We start from the raw sequence: 19,686 nt of genomic DNA on the forward strand, positions 1-19,686 counted from the left end.
GTACGAGGTTGGGAAAATTTTGGATTCCCGGCTGGTACAGAATTCTGTACAGTATCTGGTCCATTGGAAAGGGTATGGGGTGGAGGACAGATCTTGGGTACCTGAGAATCGCATGCATGCTGAGAAATTAAAGAAGAAGTTCCATCAGTTACATCCTGAGAAACCGGGTAGGAAGGGTCCGGAGTCCACTCCTCAAAGGGTAGGGGGGGTTACTGTGAGGAATAGCGGGACCGCCGCCGCCGCGCAGGACAGCATGGCGGCGGCCTCCGCTTCCCAGCCGGCTGACTCAGTTGCTCATGCGGAGCAGCCGGCACACTCTGCTAGGGACACCGCCGCCGCGACTGGCGACACAGCGGCGGGTCTCGCATGGCAGCAGGCGGATTTCAGTCCGCAGTCGGACGCGGACCCAGGGCCTGGCCTCTCCATTACCCAGAGTCAAAGGGTCGCACGCGCGCGCAAAGAGGCAGGACTTTTACTTCCTACGTAGGAGGCTCAGTTGACTCACTAGTCAGCTGACCTCAGGAGGTGTCTGGATTGGTTGGGGCTCTGCGGCGGCACTGAGTAGCTCTCTAGCTACAAATACAACTTGCCTGTCAGTGGCAAGTTGTCTGCTGTCGTGAATACACTTTTGTGTTAGCGCTCAGACCTTAGTGCAGTGCCCTGGTGTTGATACTAAGGATTACACACCTTAGCTTAGGAATATTATTGTATATTGATCTGTGTTTTGACTCTGGCTATCCCTGACTACTCTATCTCTTGCTGATCTTGTACCTTTGCCTATCTGATCCTTGTTGCTGACCTCTGCCCGTTTACCGATTACTCTTTTGTCTTCCGCTCCTGTACCGCTGCCGTCATCTCTGTTGCCGAACCCTTGCCTGTCTGACCTTTCTCCCTTCAGTGGAACGTCTCCCACTGGAGGGTTATCTCTGAGGCTTGCCTCTCCGAGACGCCTGCCCCAAGCAGACGATTACTGCTAGGGGTCGAGATTCCTCACTCAGCCTGGTTAGAGGATCTCACTCACGGGGTTCCCATTCAGAGGTAACCACACCTCTGAGGAATTACCGTGAGGTGGATATTTCCACACTTCTGTGATATTACTGTCTTTATTGTGTTACTTTTGCTGAGGTGCCCAGAGGTTAGCAATATATCTGTATTATCGGTGATTCTGCAGATCACCAATAATCGGGTATATATCTGCATTCTTGGTGATACTGCAGATCGCCAATAATCAGAGTCTCTCTGTGCGCTAACATCGATCATGACAATTGCCAAGGTGTAAACATTTCACCTAGGAGAAAACTGAGGAGAAAAAGTGAATTGCATATGGCCTTGGACCATATGCAACTCACTTTTTCACCTGAGTTTTCTCCTAGGTGATATTTTCGCAACTTGTAAATAAAATGCCTTTTAAACCACCAGCAAGCAAACAAGTACTCAAAATAATTTTGACAGTACTTTTTCACCAACCTTTTGACACTTTTTCCATTGCAAAGTGCTAAAAGTTCTTTTAAATTGAAGATGAAAAATTATCTCCTAGGAGAAAACTCAGGAGAAAAAGTTAATAAGGAGATAATTTTTTATCTTCGATTTAAAAAAACTTCCCAGCACTTTACAACTAAAAAAGTACCAAAAAGTAGGTGAAAAAGTACTATCAAAATTATTTTGAGTATTTTCTTGATTGCTGGTGGCTTAAAAGGCATTTTATTGACAAGTTTAAAAATATCCCCTAGGAGAAAACTCAGAAGAAAAAGTTAATTGCATATGGGCCCCTGTGTTGTAAAAGTATCAGAGGTTTTTCACCCATGGGAGAGAAAGCAGCATGCCATCACCACAACAAGATGAGCTGCTCTCTCAGGGATACTTTTAAAACACAAGTAGAGCTTTTCTTCTGATTCTTTTACAAAACTCTTCCATGACAACATCAGGAAGCTGGTGGATGTTAGAGACAATGCACTTCTCAGTCTTCCTTTTCAGGATGCTCCACAGGTGCTCAATAGGGCTTAGGGTTGGAGACATGCTTGGCCTGACCTTTACCCTCCATTTCTTTATCAAAGTGGTAATCATCTTGGAGGTGAGGTGTATTTGTCATTATCATGTTAGAATACTGCCCTGCAGTCCACTTTCCGAATGGAGGGGATTATACTCTGCTTCAGTATGTCACAGTACATGTTTACATGTTGACATTCATGGCTCCCTCAATGAACATGCAGCTCTAAACCATGACACTCCTACCACTTTGCTTTAGGGTAGGCAAGATACAATTTTCTCTGTACTTCTCACCTGTTTGTCGCCACACATACTAGTTGACACCATTTGAACCAAATAAGTTTATTGTAGTATAATCAGACCACAGGACATGGTTCCAGTAATCCATGACCTTTGTCTGCTTGTCTTGAGCAAACTGTTTGGGGGCATTTTTGTGCATCATTATTAGATTGCCACTATTGCAAAATTTAAAAAAAAAAATAAAACTGAAAATGATTCATTCTGAAGAGATAGCTAGTAAAAGGGATAGTAAAGGGCTAAGAATTAGTTAAAAAATAAATCACTCTGCTTTTTACATATTCATGACAGCCTGCTTGAGAGGGACTCTTACCGAAGGAGGCTGTATGTCGGTAAGAGTCCCTCTCATGCAGGCTGTCATGAATTTGTAAACAGCAGTGTAATTTATTTTTTAACTAATTCTTAACCCTTTACTATCGATTTTACTAGCTTTCTTTTCAGTATAAATGATTTTTAGTTCTATTTTTTATGATCTGGGATGACCGTTATGCAGACCAAGTTGATGCAATGTATGGTGTACAGTCTACGCACTGACTGTCTGAAACCCTCCCCCCTTCAACCTCTTTAATAATGCTGCCAGCATTCATATGTCAATTTGTAAAATACAACCTCTGGATAAAATGCTTAGCATGTGTACTCAACATCTTTGGTCAACTTTGGCGAGGCCTGTTCTGAGTGGAATCTGTCTCATAACACCACTGTATTATCTTATCCACTGTGCTGCAGCTCAGTTTCACATTGTTGGCGATCTTCTTATAGCCTAGGTTATCTTTATGTAGATTAAAAATTATTTTTTTAAGACCCTCAGAGAGTTCTCTGCCTTGAGGTGCCATGTTGAGCTTACAGTGACCAGTATGAGACCCTGAAAACAATAGCACCAAATTTAACACGCCTTATACTTATTCCCACCTAAGACCTTGTAACACTAACAAGTAACATGACCCTGGGCAGGGAAAATGTCATATTGGGCAGAATTTTTATATTCTTCACGTAGGGGTGTACTCAATTTTGTTGCCAGCAATTCAGACCTTAATGGTTGTGCGTTGTGTTATTTTATTGTGTAAGAACATTTATACTGTTATACTAGTTGTCCACTGACTACTTTACATTGTATCAAAGTGTCATATCTTCAGTGTTGTCCCATGAAAAGATATAATAAAATATTTACAAATATGTGAAAGGTGTACTCACTTTTGTGTGGAAAATTTGTATAATATATATATGTGGGACAATTAACGGCGGAATTTTTTTCTTCAAACTAATTTTTTCCCTTCCTTTTTCCAGAAAAGAGTGTTTCAAGAGCTTGGTCAAGGGGTAATAGATAACGCCTGGCAAGGCTACAATGCTACTTTGCTTGCCTATGGACAGACAGGTTCAGGGAAAAGCTATTCTATGATTGGCTATGGTTCAAATCGAGGTATCATTCCGGTTGTTTGTGAAGAACTGTTCAGAGCCATTGAAAGTAGTCAAAACAATAACAGACATTACCAGGTAAATACTACTAGAATACAATTCTATATAAAAAAAATCTAAAAATTGTATGTCTCATACTCTGATAAACAATGTACTCCTGTGAATAAAGGCAATTTATTTTCTACTACAATATACTAATGTATGATAATGAAAGTTGTGCCATTATCTTTTCAGGTAACTTTCAGTATGCTGGAAATTTATAATGAGCAGGTAAATATCAATCTCTGCTGTAATTGCATAGAATAGATTATTCTATATAAACTATTTGTCAGAAGGGAAACTTCAGTACATTGTATTAAAACTGCTGTATGTTATAAATATAAAACAACTACAAATATACTTACAACACTGGCACATTTCTTTCTTAGCTGAGGCCACACCCACATTCTCCTAAGAAGGAGGTAAATTTGAAAAGTGAGGAGAGAAAGTAAGGAGAGAATTGAGAAGCCATGAATTGTAAGATTTGTTTACAAAGGGGAGACAGCTGATTGTAACCAGTTACTATGCCAGGGTGAATAAGAGAATGAAGAGAATGAAAAATGTAAAATAAGTTACTGTGCCTGAGTGGATAAGAGAAAAGATGGAGAGAGAGAAAGCTGCAAGCTAAGGGAATGAAGAAAAAGTAACATGACACAGAGAAACATGAGTGGGGTGCAAAAGAGTGGTTGGCTGATTTGTGAGGAAAAGCAACAGCTGATTAAAAACAGTTAGAGAAAATAAAACAGAAGGGAAAGAATTGAAGAAAGGAATTGGACATGTCACATCTATGATGAGAGGGAGGTAATAATCTGTGATAAGAGGGAGACTTCTGAGCTGCGACAATAAAAGATCGCTGCATCCAACTACAGGGCTTGCTCCTGGGGGTTGAGGTTTGGAGTTCTTTATATATGTGGCCAATCAAACATTTCCTTTGCATTATAGATATCCTTTTTGTACGGGACTGTGCGAAAAAGGTGCCATGGTTAGGAGGAGAGTGCCACTTGGTGGGGAGGAAGTTGCCAGTGGGTAGGAGGAGGGTGCCATTGGGTGGGGATGAAGGTGCTAGTGAGTAGAAGAGGGTTATGCCACTGTGGGTGGGATGAGGGTGCCAGTGGGTAGGGAGGAAGGTGGCATTAGGAGGGTGCCACCTGATTGCTGTGCCAGCGGTGCATAATGTGGGGATGCAGGGATGGGGGCCAACATCATTACTTCCTCTCCATGGGCCCCCCTCCTGTGTCCCCTTGCAGAGTATTGGTGCAGCGGTGTGGGAGTGCATCTCACCTCTCCATGCGTTCTGGCGACCAGCTTCTCTCTACTTTCTGTTTCTCAGCATTACGTGTCATGGGAAACAGGAAGTAGAAAGAAGCTGACCACTGGAACGCATGAGAATGAGGTAAACTCCCGCACCGCTACGCCATTACTCTGCAAGGGGACACTGGAGGGGGGACCATGGAAAGGGATGGAAGAATGGCTTCGCCCTCCTCCACCTGCATCCCCACATCATTCACCGGCGCATGGCTGGTGCCCCAATAGTTTTTTAACCTCCTCTGTCCTCGGGACACAAGGAGGTTGCCGGGGACAGTGGGACAGACCCCCAAATCCGAGGCAGTCCCGCTGAATTCAGGATGGTTGGGGGGTCTGAAGATGTGCTGGTTTAAATCGCGAACAATTTATACTCTCAAAGGAAGGGTTGCAATCCTTGCAACCACCGTATAAGCCTATAGGGAAATAACCGTCCCCTCTCTGTTTGCCAGAATTTCACTGGAACTGGATGGTCTCTCTCTCCTTTAGATCTTTAGGATTAGTGAGACACTAAGGGCTCTTTCACATCAGACAACGCGTGCAGGAGCCGTTCTCCTGCACGCGTTGTCTGCCTGCGGTGTGTCGTCGGGTATCTGCGGCGCGACGCAATCAGCGGCGGTAGCTGGTAATTAAACCCAACGGAAAACGCTGATTCGCGGGTGCGTTGGAGGAAAAACTGCGCCCGGGTGCGTCGGAATCGCAATGCATCGAAATGCACCGTCGAGTGTGAAAGGAAAATGGACTTTCATTTTACCTTGGTTAACGCAAACGTTAGCCGTTTGCGTTAACGCACAAAATCTGCCCTAATGTGAAAGAGCCCTAAGACTAAAGGTATAACCTCCTGAGGCGTTATAACTAAAATATTAAACAGGAGGCGCCCAATTGTATATTGATATATCTATATAAAATAAGATAAGAGAAGTAATCTTACCTCTCCAGATGAACAGACAATCAATTATTAAAACGGATTTTATTGAAACACAAAAGTAAGATGACAGTGCGTTTAGCAGGTTTTAATTGTTATATAGTCTACTAGCTGATGACACAGCGTTGCCAGGGTATGAATTTAGTTGTTGTTGGCAACGACCATCTTTTCTAACCTTGACACACAGTCACTCAATGACCACGTTTGTGAGGTTTGGTGTCCTTGGCATTAAAGGGAATCTGAAGTGAAAATAAACTTATAATATAATGATTTGTATCTGTACTACATCTAAGAAATAAAACATTAACAGCAGAGATAGGAGTCTAATATTGTTTCCAGTACAGGAAGAGTTAAGAAACTCCAGTTGTTATCTATGCAAAAAAGTTTCCCTGAACTCTCTGGCTTTCAAAGTCGCAGAGAGCTTTGTCTTCTGAAGCTTATTATCGCAACTGTCTGTCACTGTATTTAGTTTTTTCTGCAGAGATAAGTTCAAAAGTTCATTAGCCTGCTCTGTGAAATCATTTAGAATGCTGAGTGTAGTGTGTAAACTGCAAATATAAGAGAATGATGCAATGTTAAAAAAAACAAAAAATATATATATAACTGAAAATAATAGGAGACTATTTTCTTTGATACTAATGTTCTATTAATTATCCGTACTACACAATCCATTCATTATATCATAATTATTTTTTTTCCGCTTCAGTGCCACTTTAATAATTTAAATTTTTCAATTGAAATGAAACCAATCTGTTTGGCTGTTTTTAGCTCCACACCCTTTTCTGAATTTTAACCCTAGTCAACCAATGACTGACTGTAGCAGGTTTGAGGCCTCTGCCATAAACAGTGTGAGAATGGTAGCAATTTAAATATTCCTGTAACGATATGTGTCAACTAAACAGATGTTCTCTGATTATTGGTGATCTGCAGTATCACCAATAATACAGATGTATACCTGATTATATGATGATCTGCAGAATCACCAATAATGCAAGTATAACTAGGACACAGGAAGCTGACATAAAGATTGGTGCTTGGTGCAACAGTAAAGCGTAATGTCAGTCTCCCGTGGAGCGGGGAACTATAAGACAGTACTGCAGCCAAGGGTCTCCTAAGGAGTAGGGGAGCCTGGCTGAGCGAAGACAATAACACAATAGATACTAAAGATAACACAGAAGTATCAGAGTTAAACTCCTGAGGTGCAGGTGATTAACACAGTACTGCAGCCGAGAAACACCTAATGGGTAGGTGTACACTGTGCTGCTAAAGCTTCACCTGAGGAGCAGGTGTAAACTACCAATCCCTCATCAGTGGCTATGCCCACTGATGAGGGTGAGAGGTCAGACAAGCCGAGTCGTTAACTACCGGACAGATAAGGTACAGAAACAGAAGGCTGATTCAGTGTCAGTAAACAGGCAGGGTCGGCAACTTGAATCAGATAGGCAGAAATACAATAACGTTTAGAGTAAAGGATAGTCAGGAATAGCCAGAGTCATACACAGATAATAATCATATACCATCCTAATCTTTGGTTTCGACACCTGGGATCTAGTCTAAGGTCTGAGCGCTAACACGTAAGTATTCACGACAGCAGACAACCTGCAACTGACGGGCTGTCCGTATATAAAGCCAGAGCGCTGTGTAGCGCCGCCCCAGCCACTCAGCCAATCCAGAGTCCCACTGGAGTCAGCTGATCGGCGTGATCAGCTGACTCCCCTTCTACTTGCATAAAGGTCCTGTCTCCTAGCGCACGCGCTCGTAGCCCTCCACCTGTGTACGGAAGAAGGATCAGATGAGACACTATCCTGTAGCCGCGCGGCAGAAGGCGCCGGCTGATACGCGGACACCGCCGCCATGCCGCTAGTCTCAGCGGCGGTGTCTCCGCGATTCCTTACAGTACCCCCCTCCTGAGTAGTGGACTCCGGACACTTCCCACCAGGCTTCCCAGGGTGTAGTTTATGAAATTCTCTCTTTAAATCCTCGGCATGCATGCGAGCCTCTGGCACCCAAGACCTTTCCTCCAGCCCATATCCCTTCCAATGAACCAGGTATTGTACAGAATTCTGTACCAAACGAGAATCTAAAAAATTTTCTCGATCTCATATTCCGGTTGGTCATCGACCATCACAGGGGGGGGGAGAGGAACTCACATGCACCGCAGGCTTCAGTAAAGAAACATGAAATGACCTCACACCTCTCATGCTGGCTGGGATGTCAACTACATATGTGACTGCATTCATGTTTTTAGACACTGTGTATGGGCCAATAAATCGGGGACCCAACTTAGGTGACGGTTGCTTCAATGCCAAATGCCGAGTAGAAACCCAAACCATGTCCCCTGGTGAAAAGCTTCACTCTATAGATCGCCTTTTGTCTGCCTGTTTCTTCTGTGTCTGAAACGCCCTACCCAGGTTATCTTTGACCAACCTCCATATCTCCTTTAAGGCCTTTTGCCAATCTTCCAAGGCCGGAAAAGGAGTTGATACCACGGGTAGCGGAGAAAACTTAGGAGACCTCCCTGATACCACCTGAAACTGAGAAAACCCAGTGGAAGAGCTTTTCAGATTATTGTGTGCAAATACCGCAAACGGCGAGAATTTGACCCAATCTGACTGGGCATCGGCCACATAACACTTGAGGAATTGTTCTAAGGACTGGTTGACTCTCTCTGTTTGACCATTGGTCTGTGGGTGGTAGCCTGATGAGAACGAAAGGTCCATGCCCAACTGATGACAAAAAGCCCTCCAAAACTTCGAAACAAACTGGACTCCCCTATCTGACACTACATTCTTCGGAATACCATGCAGCCGGAAAACGTGCCGAATAAAGAGATCAGCCAACTCTTGAGCTGAGGGGAGTCCTTTTAACGGAACAAAGTGAGCCATCTTACTGAACCTATCGACTACCACCCAAATGACCTTCTTTCCCTCAGACCTGGGGAGTTCACCCACAAAATCCATGGACAAGTGGGTACAAGGTTCGCTTGGTACCGGCAGGGGTTGTAATGTACCGACTGATGCCTGACGAGAGGGCTTACTTTTGGCACAGACAGAGCACTCTCGCACAAACTCCTTACAATCCAGCGCCAGGGAAGGCCACCACACACACCTGGCAAGCAAATCCTGAGTTCGGGCAGCCCCAGGATGCCCAGCATTCTTATGGGAGTGAAAGAGTTGAAGGAGTTAGAGGCGGAAAGGAAGTGGTACAAACATAACCCCTTCAGGTTTCCCTTTAGGGATGTCCTGTTGATAAACACTCAGAGTAGTGGCCCAGTTCTCCCAAGTCTCAGTAGCTGCCAAAACCACCCTTTGAGGTAGTATGGTCTCTGGGGTTAAATGTTGAACTGTCTCAGGCTCGAAGCATCTAGATAGCGCGTCAGCCTTGACGTTCTTGCTACCTGGTGTATATGTAATAACAAATCTGAACCTAGAGAAAAATAAAGACCAGCAGGCCTGTCGGGGGCTGAGCCTCTTGGCCCCTCTGATGTACTCTAAGTTCTTGTGGTCTGTGTAAACCGTGATAGTATGTTCTGCACCTTCCAGCCAATGACGCCACTCTTCAAAGGCCAACTTAATAGCCAGCAGCTCCCGATTGCCAATATCGTAGTTTCTCTCAGCAGGAGAGAATCTACGGGAGAAAAAGGCACATGGGTGCAGTTTACCTTGTGGACCTGAGCGCTGAGACAGTACAGCTCAAACCCCAATCTCTGATGCATCCACCTCCAGAATGAAAGGAAGGGTGACATCTACATGTCTCAGGATAGGTGCAGAGCAAAATAATTTTTTCAGAGTGGCAAAGGCTACCTGCGCCTCTGACGTCCAATGGTATGGATCAGCCCCCTTTTTGGTAAGACTGGTAAGGGGGGCTACTACCGAGGAAAAACCCTTGATGAATTTCCTATAGTAGTTGGCAAAGCCAAGAAATCTTTGGAGTGCCTTCAATCCCACAGGTTGAGGCCACTCCAAGATGGCTGAGACCTTCTCTGGATCCATCGAGACACCGGCAGTGGAAATAATGTAACCCAGAAAAGGAACCTTAGTGACCTCGAAGAGGCACTTCTCAGGTTTTGCGTACAGCGAATTCTGTCTTAATTTCCTTAACACGAATTTGACATGTTTCCGATGCTCAGTAAGATTTGGAGAAAAGATCAATATGTCGTCAAGATAAACCAACACAAACTTTCCCAATACCTCCCTGAAAACCTCGTTGATCAACTCCTGGAAGACGGCAGGGGCGTTACACAACCCGAAGGGCATAACCAGATATTCGTAATGCCCGTCGGGCGTGTCGTCACCGTCCCTGATGCGTACCAGGTTGTATGCCCCACGCAAGTCTAACTTGGAGAAAATACTGGCATTGGTTACTTGGGCAAACAGATCGTCTATCAGAGGCAAAGGATAGCGATTCTTTATTGTGATCTTGTTTAAACCTCGATAATCAATACAAGGCCTAAGACCACTGTCCTTTTTTTGCACAAAAAAGAACCCAGCCCCGGCCGGTGACCGGGAAGGACGGTTGAAACCTTTGGCCAGGTTTTCCTTTATGTACTCCTGCATTGCCAGCTTTTCAGGCCCTGACAAATTATAAAGATGACCTCTGGGGGGCATACAACCAGATCTTAAATATATGGGGCAATTGAAACTCCGATGGGGTGGGAGTTTATCCGCGGACTTAGGACAGAACACATCAGCGAACTCTGCGTATTGCATAGGCACTCCTTTAACCTCTACCTTGGTGGCTCAAATAGCAACTCTCTCTAAACAATGATGATGGCAGTGGGTTGACCAGCTCAGTAGCTGACCTGAAGCCCAGTCTATCTGAGGTGAGTGGAGTTGCAAGCATTGCATACCGAGGATAATGGTAGAGGTTGCCATTTGCAGTACGAGGAACTGTAACTTTTCTTTGTGTAATACCCCTATCGTACACAACAACAATGGGTTCTGTGAGAGAGGTTGTCTACATTGCAAAGGAGAGTCATCTACTTCAGTGACCAACACTTGTCAATCCAAAGAATTTAATGGGATCCCAAGTTTTTTTACAAAGTCGTAGTCTATAAAATTAGCTGCAGAGCCAGAGTCCACGAAGGCCTCAGTACATATGGTCTGACCCTCCCAAGTAACAGAACAAGGAAGGAGTAAACGATTATTGCTTAGAGGTAAAGTCTGCGCGCCTAGGGTATTACCTCTAACTACTCCTAGGCGGCAGCGTTTCCTGACTTCTTGGGACAATTTTGTACCATGTGACCTTCCTCTGCACAATATAGACAAAGCCTCTCAGATCTTCTGCGATCCTTTTCTACTTGCGTCAATCGAGAATATCCGATTTGCATCGGCTCATCTGCTGGCGACGAGGGTAAAGAGGAAGCGTAGGACACGGACCTTACAGCATTCCTCCCACGAGTTTGTTGCTGATAGCGTAACCGGCGATCAACTCGCACGGCCAACGCAAAAGCTTCATCAATAGCTTTAGGTTCAGGGTGTCCTGAGAGAAAGCAGTCTAATAAAGCATATGACCCTCACCTAGCCGACACAGACCACTTTCTAAATTCTGCCGCATATACTTCTACGGAATTACGACCCTGCCGGAGAGCTTTGAGTTTCCTCTCAGCAGTGATCGAAATATCCGGATCATCATATATTACAGCCATTGCTTTGAAGAACTCCTGAACTGAGGATAAAGCCTCGTTTTCAGGTTGAAGGCTATATGCCCAGGTTTGCGAGTCTCCTGATAACAAGGTCTTTATAAAAGTCACCCTTTGTTGCTCGGAACCTGACAAGTTAGGCCTCAATTCGAAGTAGGATAACACCCGATTTCTAAAGTTTTGAAAGTCAGACCTATGCCCTGAAAACTTCTCGAGCACTGACATGCGAAGATCTGTGACCGAAGGGGATTGCACTGCGTTAACAGCCGTTTGGAGGACCTGCACTGACCCAGACAGTTGAGTGATCTGGGTCTGTTGGGTATTAACCACCCTGGCGTTCTGATTAAATCGCCAGGGTGGCTGCGGGAGGGTTTTTTTTTAATAAAAAAAAAACTATTTCATGCAGCCAACTGAAAGTTGGCTGCATGAAAGCCCACTAGAGGGCGCTCCGGAGGCGTTCTTCCGATCGCCTCCGGCGCCCAGAATAAACAAGGAAGGCCGCAATGAGCGGCCTTCCTTGTTTTGCTTACATCGTCGCCATAGCGACGAGCGGAGTGACGTCATGGACGTCAGCCGACGTCCTGACGTCTGCCGCCTCCGATCCAGCCCTTAGCGCTGGCCGGAACTTTTTGTTCCGGCTACGCTGGGCTCAGGCGGCTGGGGGGACCCTCTTTCGCCACTGCTCGCGGCGGATGGCCGCAGAGCGGCGGCGATCGGGCAGCACACGCGGCTGGCAAAGTGCCGGCTGCATGTGCTGCTCTTTATTTGATGCAAATCGGCCCAGCAGGGCCTGAGCGGCAGCCTCCGGCGGTGATGGACGAGCTGAGCTCGTCCATACCGCCCAGCTGGTTAATCACTCCGATGAAGTTATTCACCGAGGCGGTTAGGCCTTCAACTTGGCTGCGTAGTGCGTCCATAATGGTTGGTCTGCTGTTCTGTAACAATATGTGTCAGCTAAACAGATGTTCTCTGATTATTGGTGATCTGCAGTATCACCAATAATACAGATGTATACCTGATTATATGATGATCTGCAGAATCACCAATAATGCAAGTATAACTGGGACACAGGAAACTGATATAAAGATTCGTGCTTGGTGCAACAGTAAGGCGTAATGTCAGTCTCCCGTGGAGCGGGGAACTATAAGACCGTACTGCAGCCAAGGGTCTCCTAAGGAGTAGGAGAGCCTGGCTGAGCGAAGACAATAACACAATAGATACTAAAGATAACACAGAAGTATCAGAGTTAAACTCCTGAGGTGCAGGTGATTAACACAGTACTGCAGCCGAGAAACACCTAATAGGTAGGTGTACACTGTGCTGCTAAAGCTTCACCTGAGGAGCAGGTGTAAACTACCAATCCCTCATCAGTGGCTATGTCCACTGATGAGGGTGTGAGGTCAGACAAGCCGAGTCGTTAACTACCGGACAGATAAGGTACAGAAACAGAAGGCTGATTCAGTGTCAGTAAACAGGCAGGGTCAGCAACTTGAATCAGATAGGCAGAAATACAATAACGTTTAAGCTGGCCATACACTAGGCCGATTCCCGCCAGATTGACAGCAGATTCGATCACTGAGATCAAATCTGCTGTCACATCGTTCCCGCTACACGCCGAATTTCGATCCATTTCATCCGATCCGGTCGATCGCTCCGTGCGGAAAATTACCGTCGATCGCCCACAGGTAGGGAGCGCGTCGCTAGCGGCGTTCGAGTGCCCGACAACCGCCGCAATAGAGCCCGCATACATTACCTGCTCCGTTGGCGCAACTGCCCCCAGTCACCGCTGCTCCGTCTCCAGTCTGGTCTGGTCTCCGGGTCCGGCATGCTTCACTTCCTCCTGCCCGGCAGGAAGTTTAAACAGTAGAGGGCGCTCTACTGTTTAAACTTCCTGCCGGGCAGGAAGAAGTAAAGCATGCCGGACCTGGAGGCCAGAGCGGAGACGGAGCAGCGGTGACCGGGGGCAGTCGCGCCGGCGGAGCAGGTAATGTATGCGGGGGGGGGGAGGTTTGGGTTTGCGGCAGCAGCACCACCACCACCACAACAGATTGTGAACGGTTTCAGGCTGAAATCGGTTCACAATCTGTTTGCAGTAAAGGTAGCCATACGATCCCTCTCTGATCAGATTCGATCAGAGAGGGATCTATCTGTTGGTCGAATCTGATGGCAAATCGACCAGTGTATGGCTACCTTTAGAGTAAAGGATAGTCAGGAATAGCCAGAGTCATACACAGATAATAATCATATACAATCCTAATCTTAGGTGTGAAGTCCTTGGTTTCGACACCTGGGATCGCTAACACGTAAGTATTCACGACAGCAGACAACCTGCAATTGACAAGCTGTCCGTATATAAAGCCAGAGCGCTGTGTAGCGCCGCCCCAGCCACTCAGCCAATCCAGAGTCCCACTGGAGTCAGCTGATCGGCATGATCAGCTGACTACCCTTCTACTTGCATAAAGGTCCTGTCTCCTAGCGCGCGCGTGTAGCCCTCCACCTGTGTACGGAAGAAGGACCAGACGAGACACTATCCTGTAGCCGCACGGCAGAAGCCGCCGGCTGATACGCGGACACCGCTGCCATGCCGCTAGTCTCAGCGGCGGTGTCTCCGTGATTCCTTACAATTCCCCTTGAAAATCAATAGGAGAATTTCAATTGGCTGTTTTAGGCTCCTTCCACTTTCCTGAATATTTATCCCAGTCACCCGGTGACCAACTGTGCCAAGTTTGAGATCCCTGTAACTAACAGTGTAAGAATGGCTGCAATTTACATTTTCCCATTTTAAATAAATGGCTGAAATTTGATTGGCTGTTTTATGCTTTCCCTGAATTTCTCACCTCGGTCACCAAGTGACTAATTGTGCCAACAAGTTTGGGGACTCTAGCCTTAATACTGTGAGAATGGCAGCCTTTACATTTTTGCCATTGATGTGAATGGGGAAATCTTTTTATTTCAAGTTTCCAGTCTACACTCATGTTAATAATATCCTTATAATTTCCTGTCATGACTGATACTGAACATTTGAATACTATACCTGTTTTGTTCTCGTTGGTTGTCTCATTTATTTAGGTTACTGATTTACTGTCTAAATCCAAGAAGGCAGGTAGTCTAAAAGTGCGAGAAGACCAGCATCGGGGATTTTATGTTGATGGACTTAAATTAGTGCCATGTGAAAGCTACACACAGATTGAAAGATTGATAGAACAAGGGAAGAAAACAAGAACAACTGCATCAACTAGCATGAATTCCAGCAGCAGCCGCTCTCACATGCTGATCACCATTCACTTCAAACAGGTACAGTTTGTAGCTCAGTAATCACAAAGAAACAGCTCTGTGCATAATTAGGCATAAAGAAAATGTTGGAACTTAGTTCAGCTTTCATTATGATTACACCTTTACTCGTGCCATAATTTTCATTATGTAATCTGTTGGTGTATATTTCAGGTATTAGGTTACTTCAATACACTGCTAAATTTATTGTTCATATGTATTCGTATATATTGCATACGTTTGTATAATTATTTTTATTGAAGGGACCCTAAAGCGAGAGTAATATAGAGGTTGTCATATTTATTTCCACTTAAACAATGCCTGGCTGTCCTGCTGATCCTTTCCCTTTAATACTTTTAGCCATAGACACTGAACGACCATGCAGATCAGGTGCTCTGACTGAAGTCTGACTGAATTAGCTGCATGCTTGTTTCAGGTGTGTGATTCAGACACTATTTCAGCCGAAGATATCAGCAGGATAGCCAGGCAACTGGTATTGATTTAAAATGGAACTGACATAAACTAAAAAAAGAGTTTCACTTACCTGAGGCTTCTGCCAGCCCCCTGCAGTTGACCTGTGTCCGCGCAGCCACTCACCGATGCTCCGGTCCCTCTCCGTGGCTCACTTGCGCAGTTCAAGTGCACTGCGTCTGTGTGGTCCTAGCTACCGTAGCCAGGAGCATACTGCACAGGCACCGTAGAGATTTAACAGTACAGTAGATTGTCAAAGATGTGAATAAAACAAAAACCTAAGTGAAGGTTTTAAAGGTTACATCTGATTACATCATTTAAAAAAAAAAACTCACCTGGGGCTTATATCAGCTCCTAGAAGTTGGTTAGATCCCACAGTGCAGTTCTTTACCAAGCCAGGCCTCCGCTCTCCCCTCCATAAGATCGCAACCTGTGGGCAGGTTGGGATCTTCTGCGCATGCATGGGTGAGACGTGTGCCTCTCGTGAACGCGCTCCCATCCTTGGGAGCACGATCACAAGGGGAGCGCCTCCGCATGCGAGAAGATCCCGACTGGGTTGCTTTGCCTTTGAAGAAGTGGCAACTGTTATAGCTGCAAAACGTGTGTTAGGCCATTGAGGGTATTGTAACGTGGCATCAGGACTGTTTTTATTACATGTAGTTACATCTTTGTATTTTAAAAGTCTGTAATTCAAATATATGCTTTATACTATTTGAAAATGATCTACAGGCCTGAAAACCTTCACTTAATTTTTTTGTTTATTTATATTTTTCACATTCATTAACCATTTCAGCTCGCAGGGATTTTTCACCTTATGCATCGGAGCAATTTTCACCTCCCATTAATTCACTAATAACTTTATCACTACTTATCACAATTTATTGATCTATATCTTGTTTTTTCCGCCACTAATTGGGCTTTCTGTGGGTGGTACATTTTGCTAAGAGCCACTTTACTGTAAATGCATTTTAACAGGATTAATTAATTAAAAAATGGAAAAAATTCATTATTTCTCAGTTTTCGACCATTATAGCTTTAAAATAATCCATGCTACCATAATTAAAACCTATGTATTTTATTTGCCCGTATGTCTCGGTTATTATACCATTTAAATTTTGTCCCTATCACAATGTATGGCACCAATATTTTATTTGGAAATAAAGGTGCATTGTTTCCGTTTTGCGCCCATCACTATTTACAAGCTTATAATTTAAAAAATGTTTGTAGTATACCCCCTTCAAATGCATATTTAAAAAGTTCAGACCCTTAGGTAACTATTTATGTGTTTTTGTTTTTTTTTCAATTGTAATTTTTTTTTCCATTAATTATTTTATTTGGGGAATATTTTGTTGTGGGACATAAACAGTTATTTTTTAATGTTGTTAGATGTGTACATTGTAATGTAAAAAATGTGTTGATGTAGTTTTACTATTTGGCCACAAGATGGCCACCTTCATTTTTGTTTTCCCTCCTTTTACTTCTCGCTAAGGGGAAGTACAAGGGGGATGCGGAAATTTTTCCGGGCAGAAGAGCTGAAGCTTCTTGGGTGAGCGCTTCGGTTTTTCTGCGGGGGACAGAGATCGGTGATCGGGAACCATGTTCCCTTTCACTGATCCCAGGGCTACCGGGGGACACCACGGGGGTGCGCCCGCGATCGCGCACGGGAGCGGGAGAGCGCAGCTGAGCAGCCGCCCGGACGTGAGCTTCACGTCTGGGCGGCTAAAATGGTTAAAGGGGTGGCCATTTTATTACTTATAATCCCTATTCAGTACAGTAAATTGCCTGAAAACATTTAAAACTTTCCATGGATCTATTCCATAGTGAAGTAATTGATTTAAAAAATTACATTTGTCCAAGTTCTCCAAGTTCACCTTATATTAAAATATAAAATAACAGGATCCTGCACTTTTAGAAATTTTAGTTTAGCAAGGGGTGGCACAAAAGCCTTAACATTGTAGGCAAATTTCCTTCTAAATATAAAAAGGTTTATTGCTGTAATGTAGGTAGTCATCTGTATTTTGTTCTGTAAGGAAAAAAATCCAATTTCTTATTCAAATTTTCAGTTTTGTCATTAGAATCAAGTTTTCCAAGTTTTAACAGGATTCACAGTGAAGAGTGCTTTCCAAAGTTGCAATTTAAACACTTTTTCTCCAATCACAAGGTGTGCTCTTTCTATATTTTTTCTGGTGTACTCAAAGTGAACTTTTCGCTACAGTTTCTCCAGGGGCATATTATATATGTATACTATTTATAATACCACAATCTTATCTGACCGAGCCTCAAGCGTCAACTCTGGAGCGTCCAGGAGCCAAACCACACATTCAGCTGCGATTCCCACAGTGGCATCCCAGCAGGTGTGCATGAATGTGCGCACGCCATCAGTGTTGTAGGGCGAGCACACACCGATATTATACCTTGTGGCACCGGCGTTAGCCAGCTGTGGGCAATACATGAATAGGTCACTCTCTTGTTTAGCAGCAGAGGCTGCTGTGAGGTGTAGTTCTGGCTGGATTGGTCAGGTTATGGTGTAATTGCATTGTCTATTTAAGGTCTGCCCCTTTCAGAGTCCCTCTCCCGTGGTAGCATTAACCACTTCCCTACCCTGGGGTATTTCCCCTAAAAAACCTGAGCAACTTTCTACATTTCACACACCTCCCATTCATTAGCCAATAACTTTATCACTACTTATCACAAATAAATGATCTATACCTAGTTTTCTTGCCACCATTTAGCCTTTCTTTGGGTGGCAGCTTTGGCTAAGAATGATTTTACTTTATATGAGTTTTAAAGGGAAAAGGAAGAAAAAAATTGAAAAAATAACTATTTCTCTTTCTAGACATCAGGAAAAATGCCACAACTGTCACCACTTTTTAAAGAGACACTGAAGCGAAAAAAAAATGATATAGTGAATTGGTTGTGTACTATGAATAATTACAAGAAGATTAGCAGCAAAGAAAATATTCTCATACTTTTATTTTCAGGTATATAGTTTTTTTTCTAACATTGCATCATTCTATAATATGTGCAGATTACACAACACTCAGCATTCAAAATGAGTCTTTCAGAGCAGTCTGTGAAGTAATGACCTCTCCTCTAGCAGAGAAAAAGTAAACAGTCCGAAAACACTTGAGATAATAAAAGTCAGATAACAGCCCTCTCCAAGACTAACTTAGGGCTGGTTCACACGGGCGTCTGCTAAACTTTTGCTTGGCATTGCGTTCAAACGCCAGCGTTTAAACACCAGCGTTTAAAAGCTAGCTTTTGAAAGCTTTTGAAAAGTGTTCAAGGCTAGCAGTTCTGGTCTCTGCTATTGTATCCTCGCGTTTACTGCCTCTGAAAGCAGCATGTTGCTTTTGAGACTAGACGCAACGCTGGGATCTACTGCCAGGCTTTCATGAAAGCCTGCAAAAGCCAGCTCTAAACGCTCCCATTCACTTGCATGGGATGGCAGTAGATCCCAAAAAACGCTGCATCTAAAACGCTGCGTTAAACGCCACAAAAACGCCCGTCTGAACCAGCCCTTAGTCGGAGAGCTTAATGGCTTGTTTGCATAGAGATAACAACTAGAGTTTCTCAACTCTTCCTGTACTGGAAACAATTACACTGATGTATCTGATCTTAATGTTTTATGTCTTAGCTGTGCTACACATACAAATCATAATATCATCATTTTTTTTTCGCTTCAGTGTCTCTTTAATGTATACAGTACAGACCAAAAGCTTGGACACACCTTCTCATTCAAAGAGTTTTCTTTATTTTCATGACTATGAACATTGTAGATTCACACTGAAGGCATCCAAACTATGAATTAACACGTGGAAGTATAGTACATAACCAAAAAGTGTGAAACAACTGAAAATATGTCATATTCTACCATCTTCAAAGTAGCCACCTTTTGCTTTGATTACTGCTTTGCACCAGGGTTGCCAAGCGTCCGTATAAATACGAACAGTCCATACAAATGCCCCCCAAAAACACCTGTCCGTTCCTGTCCGTACTTTCTGTTGGGCGTCCGTCCAAAGAGCAATCGTGGCGGCGCTACTGTCAGGTCGGGCAGCAGGAGAAGCTGGCCGCATCGGATATTTCATTTTGCAGGCGTGCCGATGAAGTTTTGCAGGGGGTGTTCCTCCGCCTGCCGCCAGGGACTCTTTTTCTCTCCAGGCACTGCAGTCACATGTGAGGATTCGGCTACAGGACTGCAGTTGCCTGGCAACTTGGCAAGGAACACACAAGACTTCCTGGGAGGAGTGCGGCCCAATCACCGGTGAGTGGGTGGGAGAGTCAACAGTCAGTGCACATGTCACTGTGGGGGGTGGAACCGGCTACTCAGCCCGCGGTTTTC

At 44.4% G+C, this 19,686-nt stretch overlaps 1 protein-coding gene across 1 annotated transcript in view; it reads left to right on the forward strand.

Annotated features, from left to right (window-relative positions):
* The window catches only part of LOC137504813 (kinesin-like protein KIF28), a 538,857-nt gene that overhangs the window by 174,070 nt on the left and 345,101 nt on the right, over nt 1-19,686 (forward strand). The window contains exons 4-6 of the mRNA XM_068233404.1: nt 3,568-3,774; nt 3,931-3,966; nt 14,673-14,897. Coding sequence (XP_068089505.1) covers nt 3,568-3,774; nt 3,931-3,966; nt 14,673-14,897 — 468 coding nt within the window. The remainder of the gene's footprint in view (nt 1-3,567; nt 3,775-3,930; nt 3,967-14,672; nt 14,898-19,686) is intronic.

The sequence above is a fragment of the Hyperolius riggenbachi genome, chromosome 4 (assembly GCF_040937935.1).
Source record: "Hyperolius riggenbachi isolate aHypRig1 chromosome 4, aHypRig1.pri, whole genome shotgun sequence".
NCBI classification, from domain to species: Eukaryota; Metazoa; Chordata; class Amphibia; order Anura; family Hyperoliidae; genus Hyperolius; species Hyperolius riggenbachi.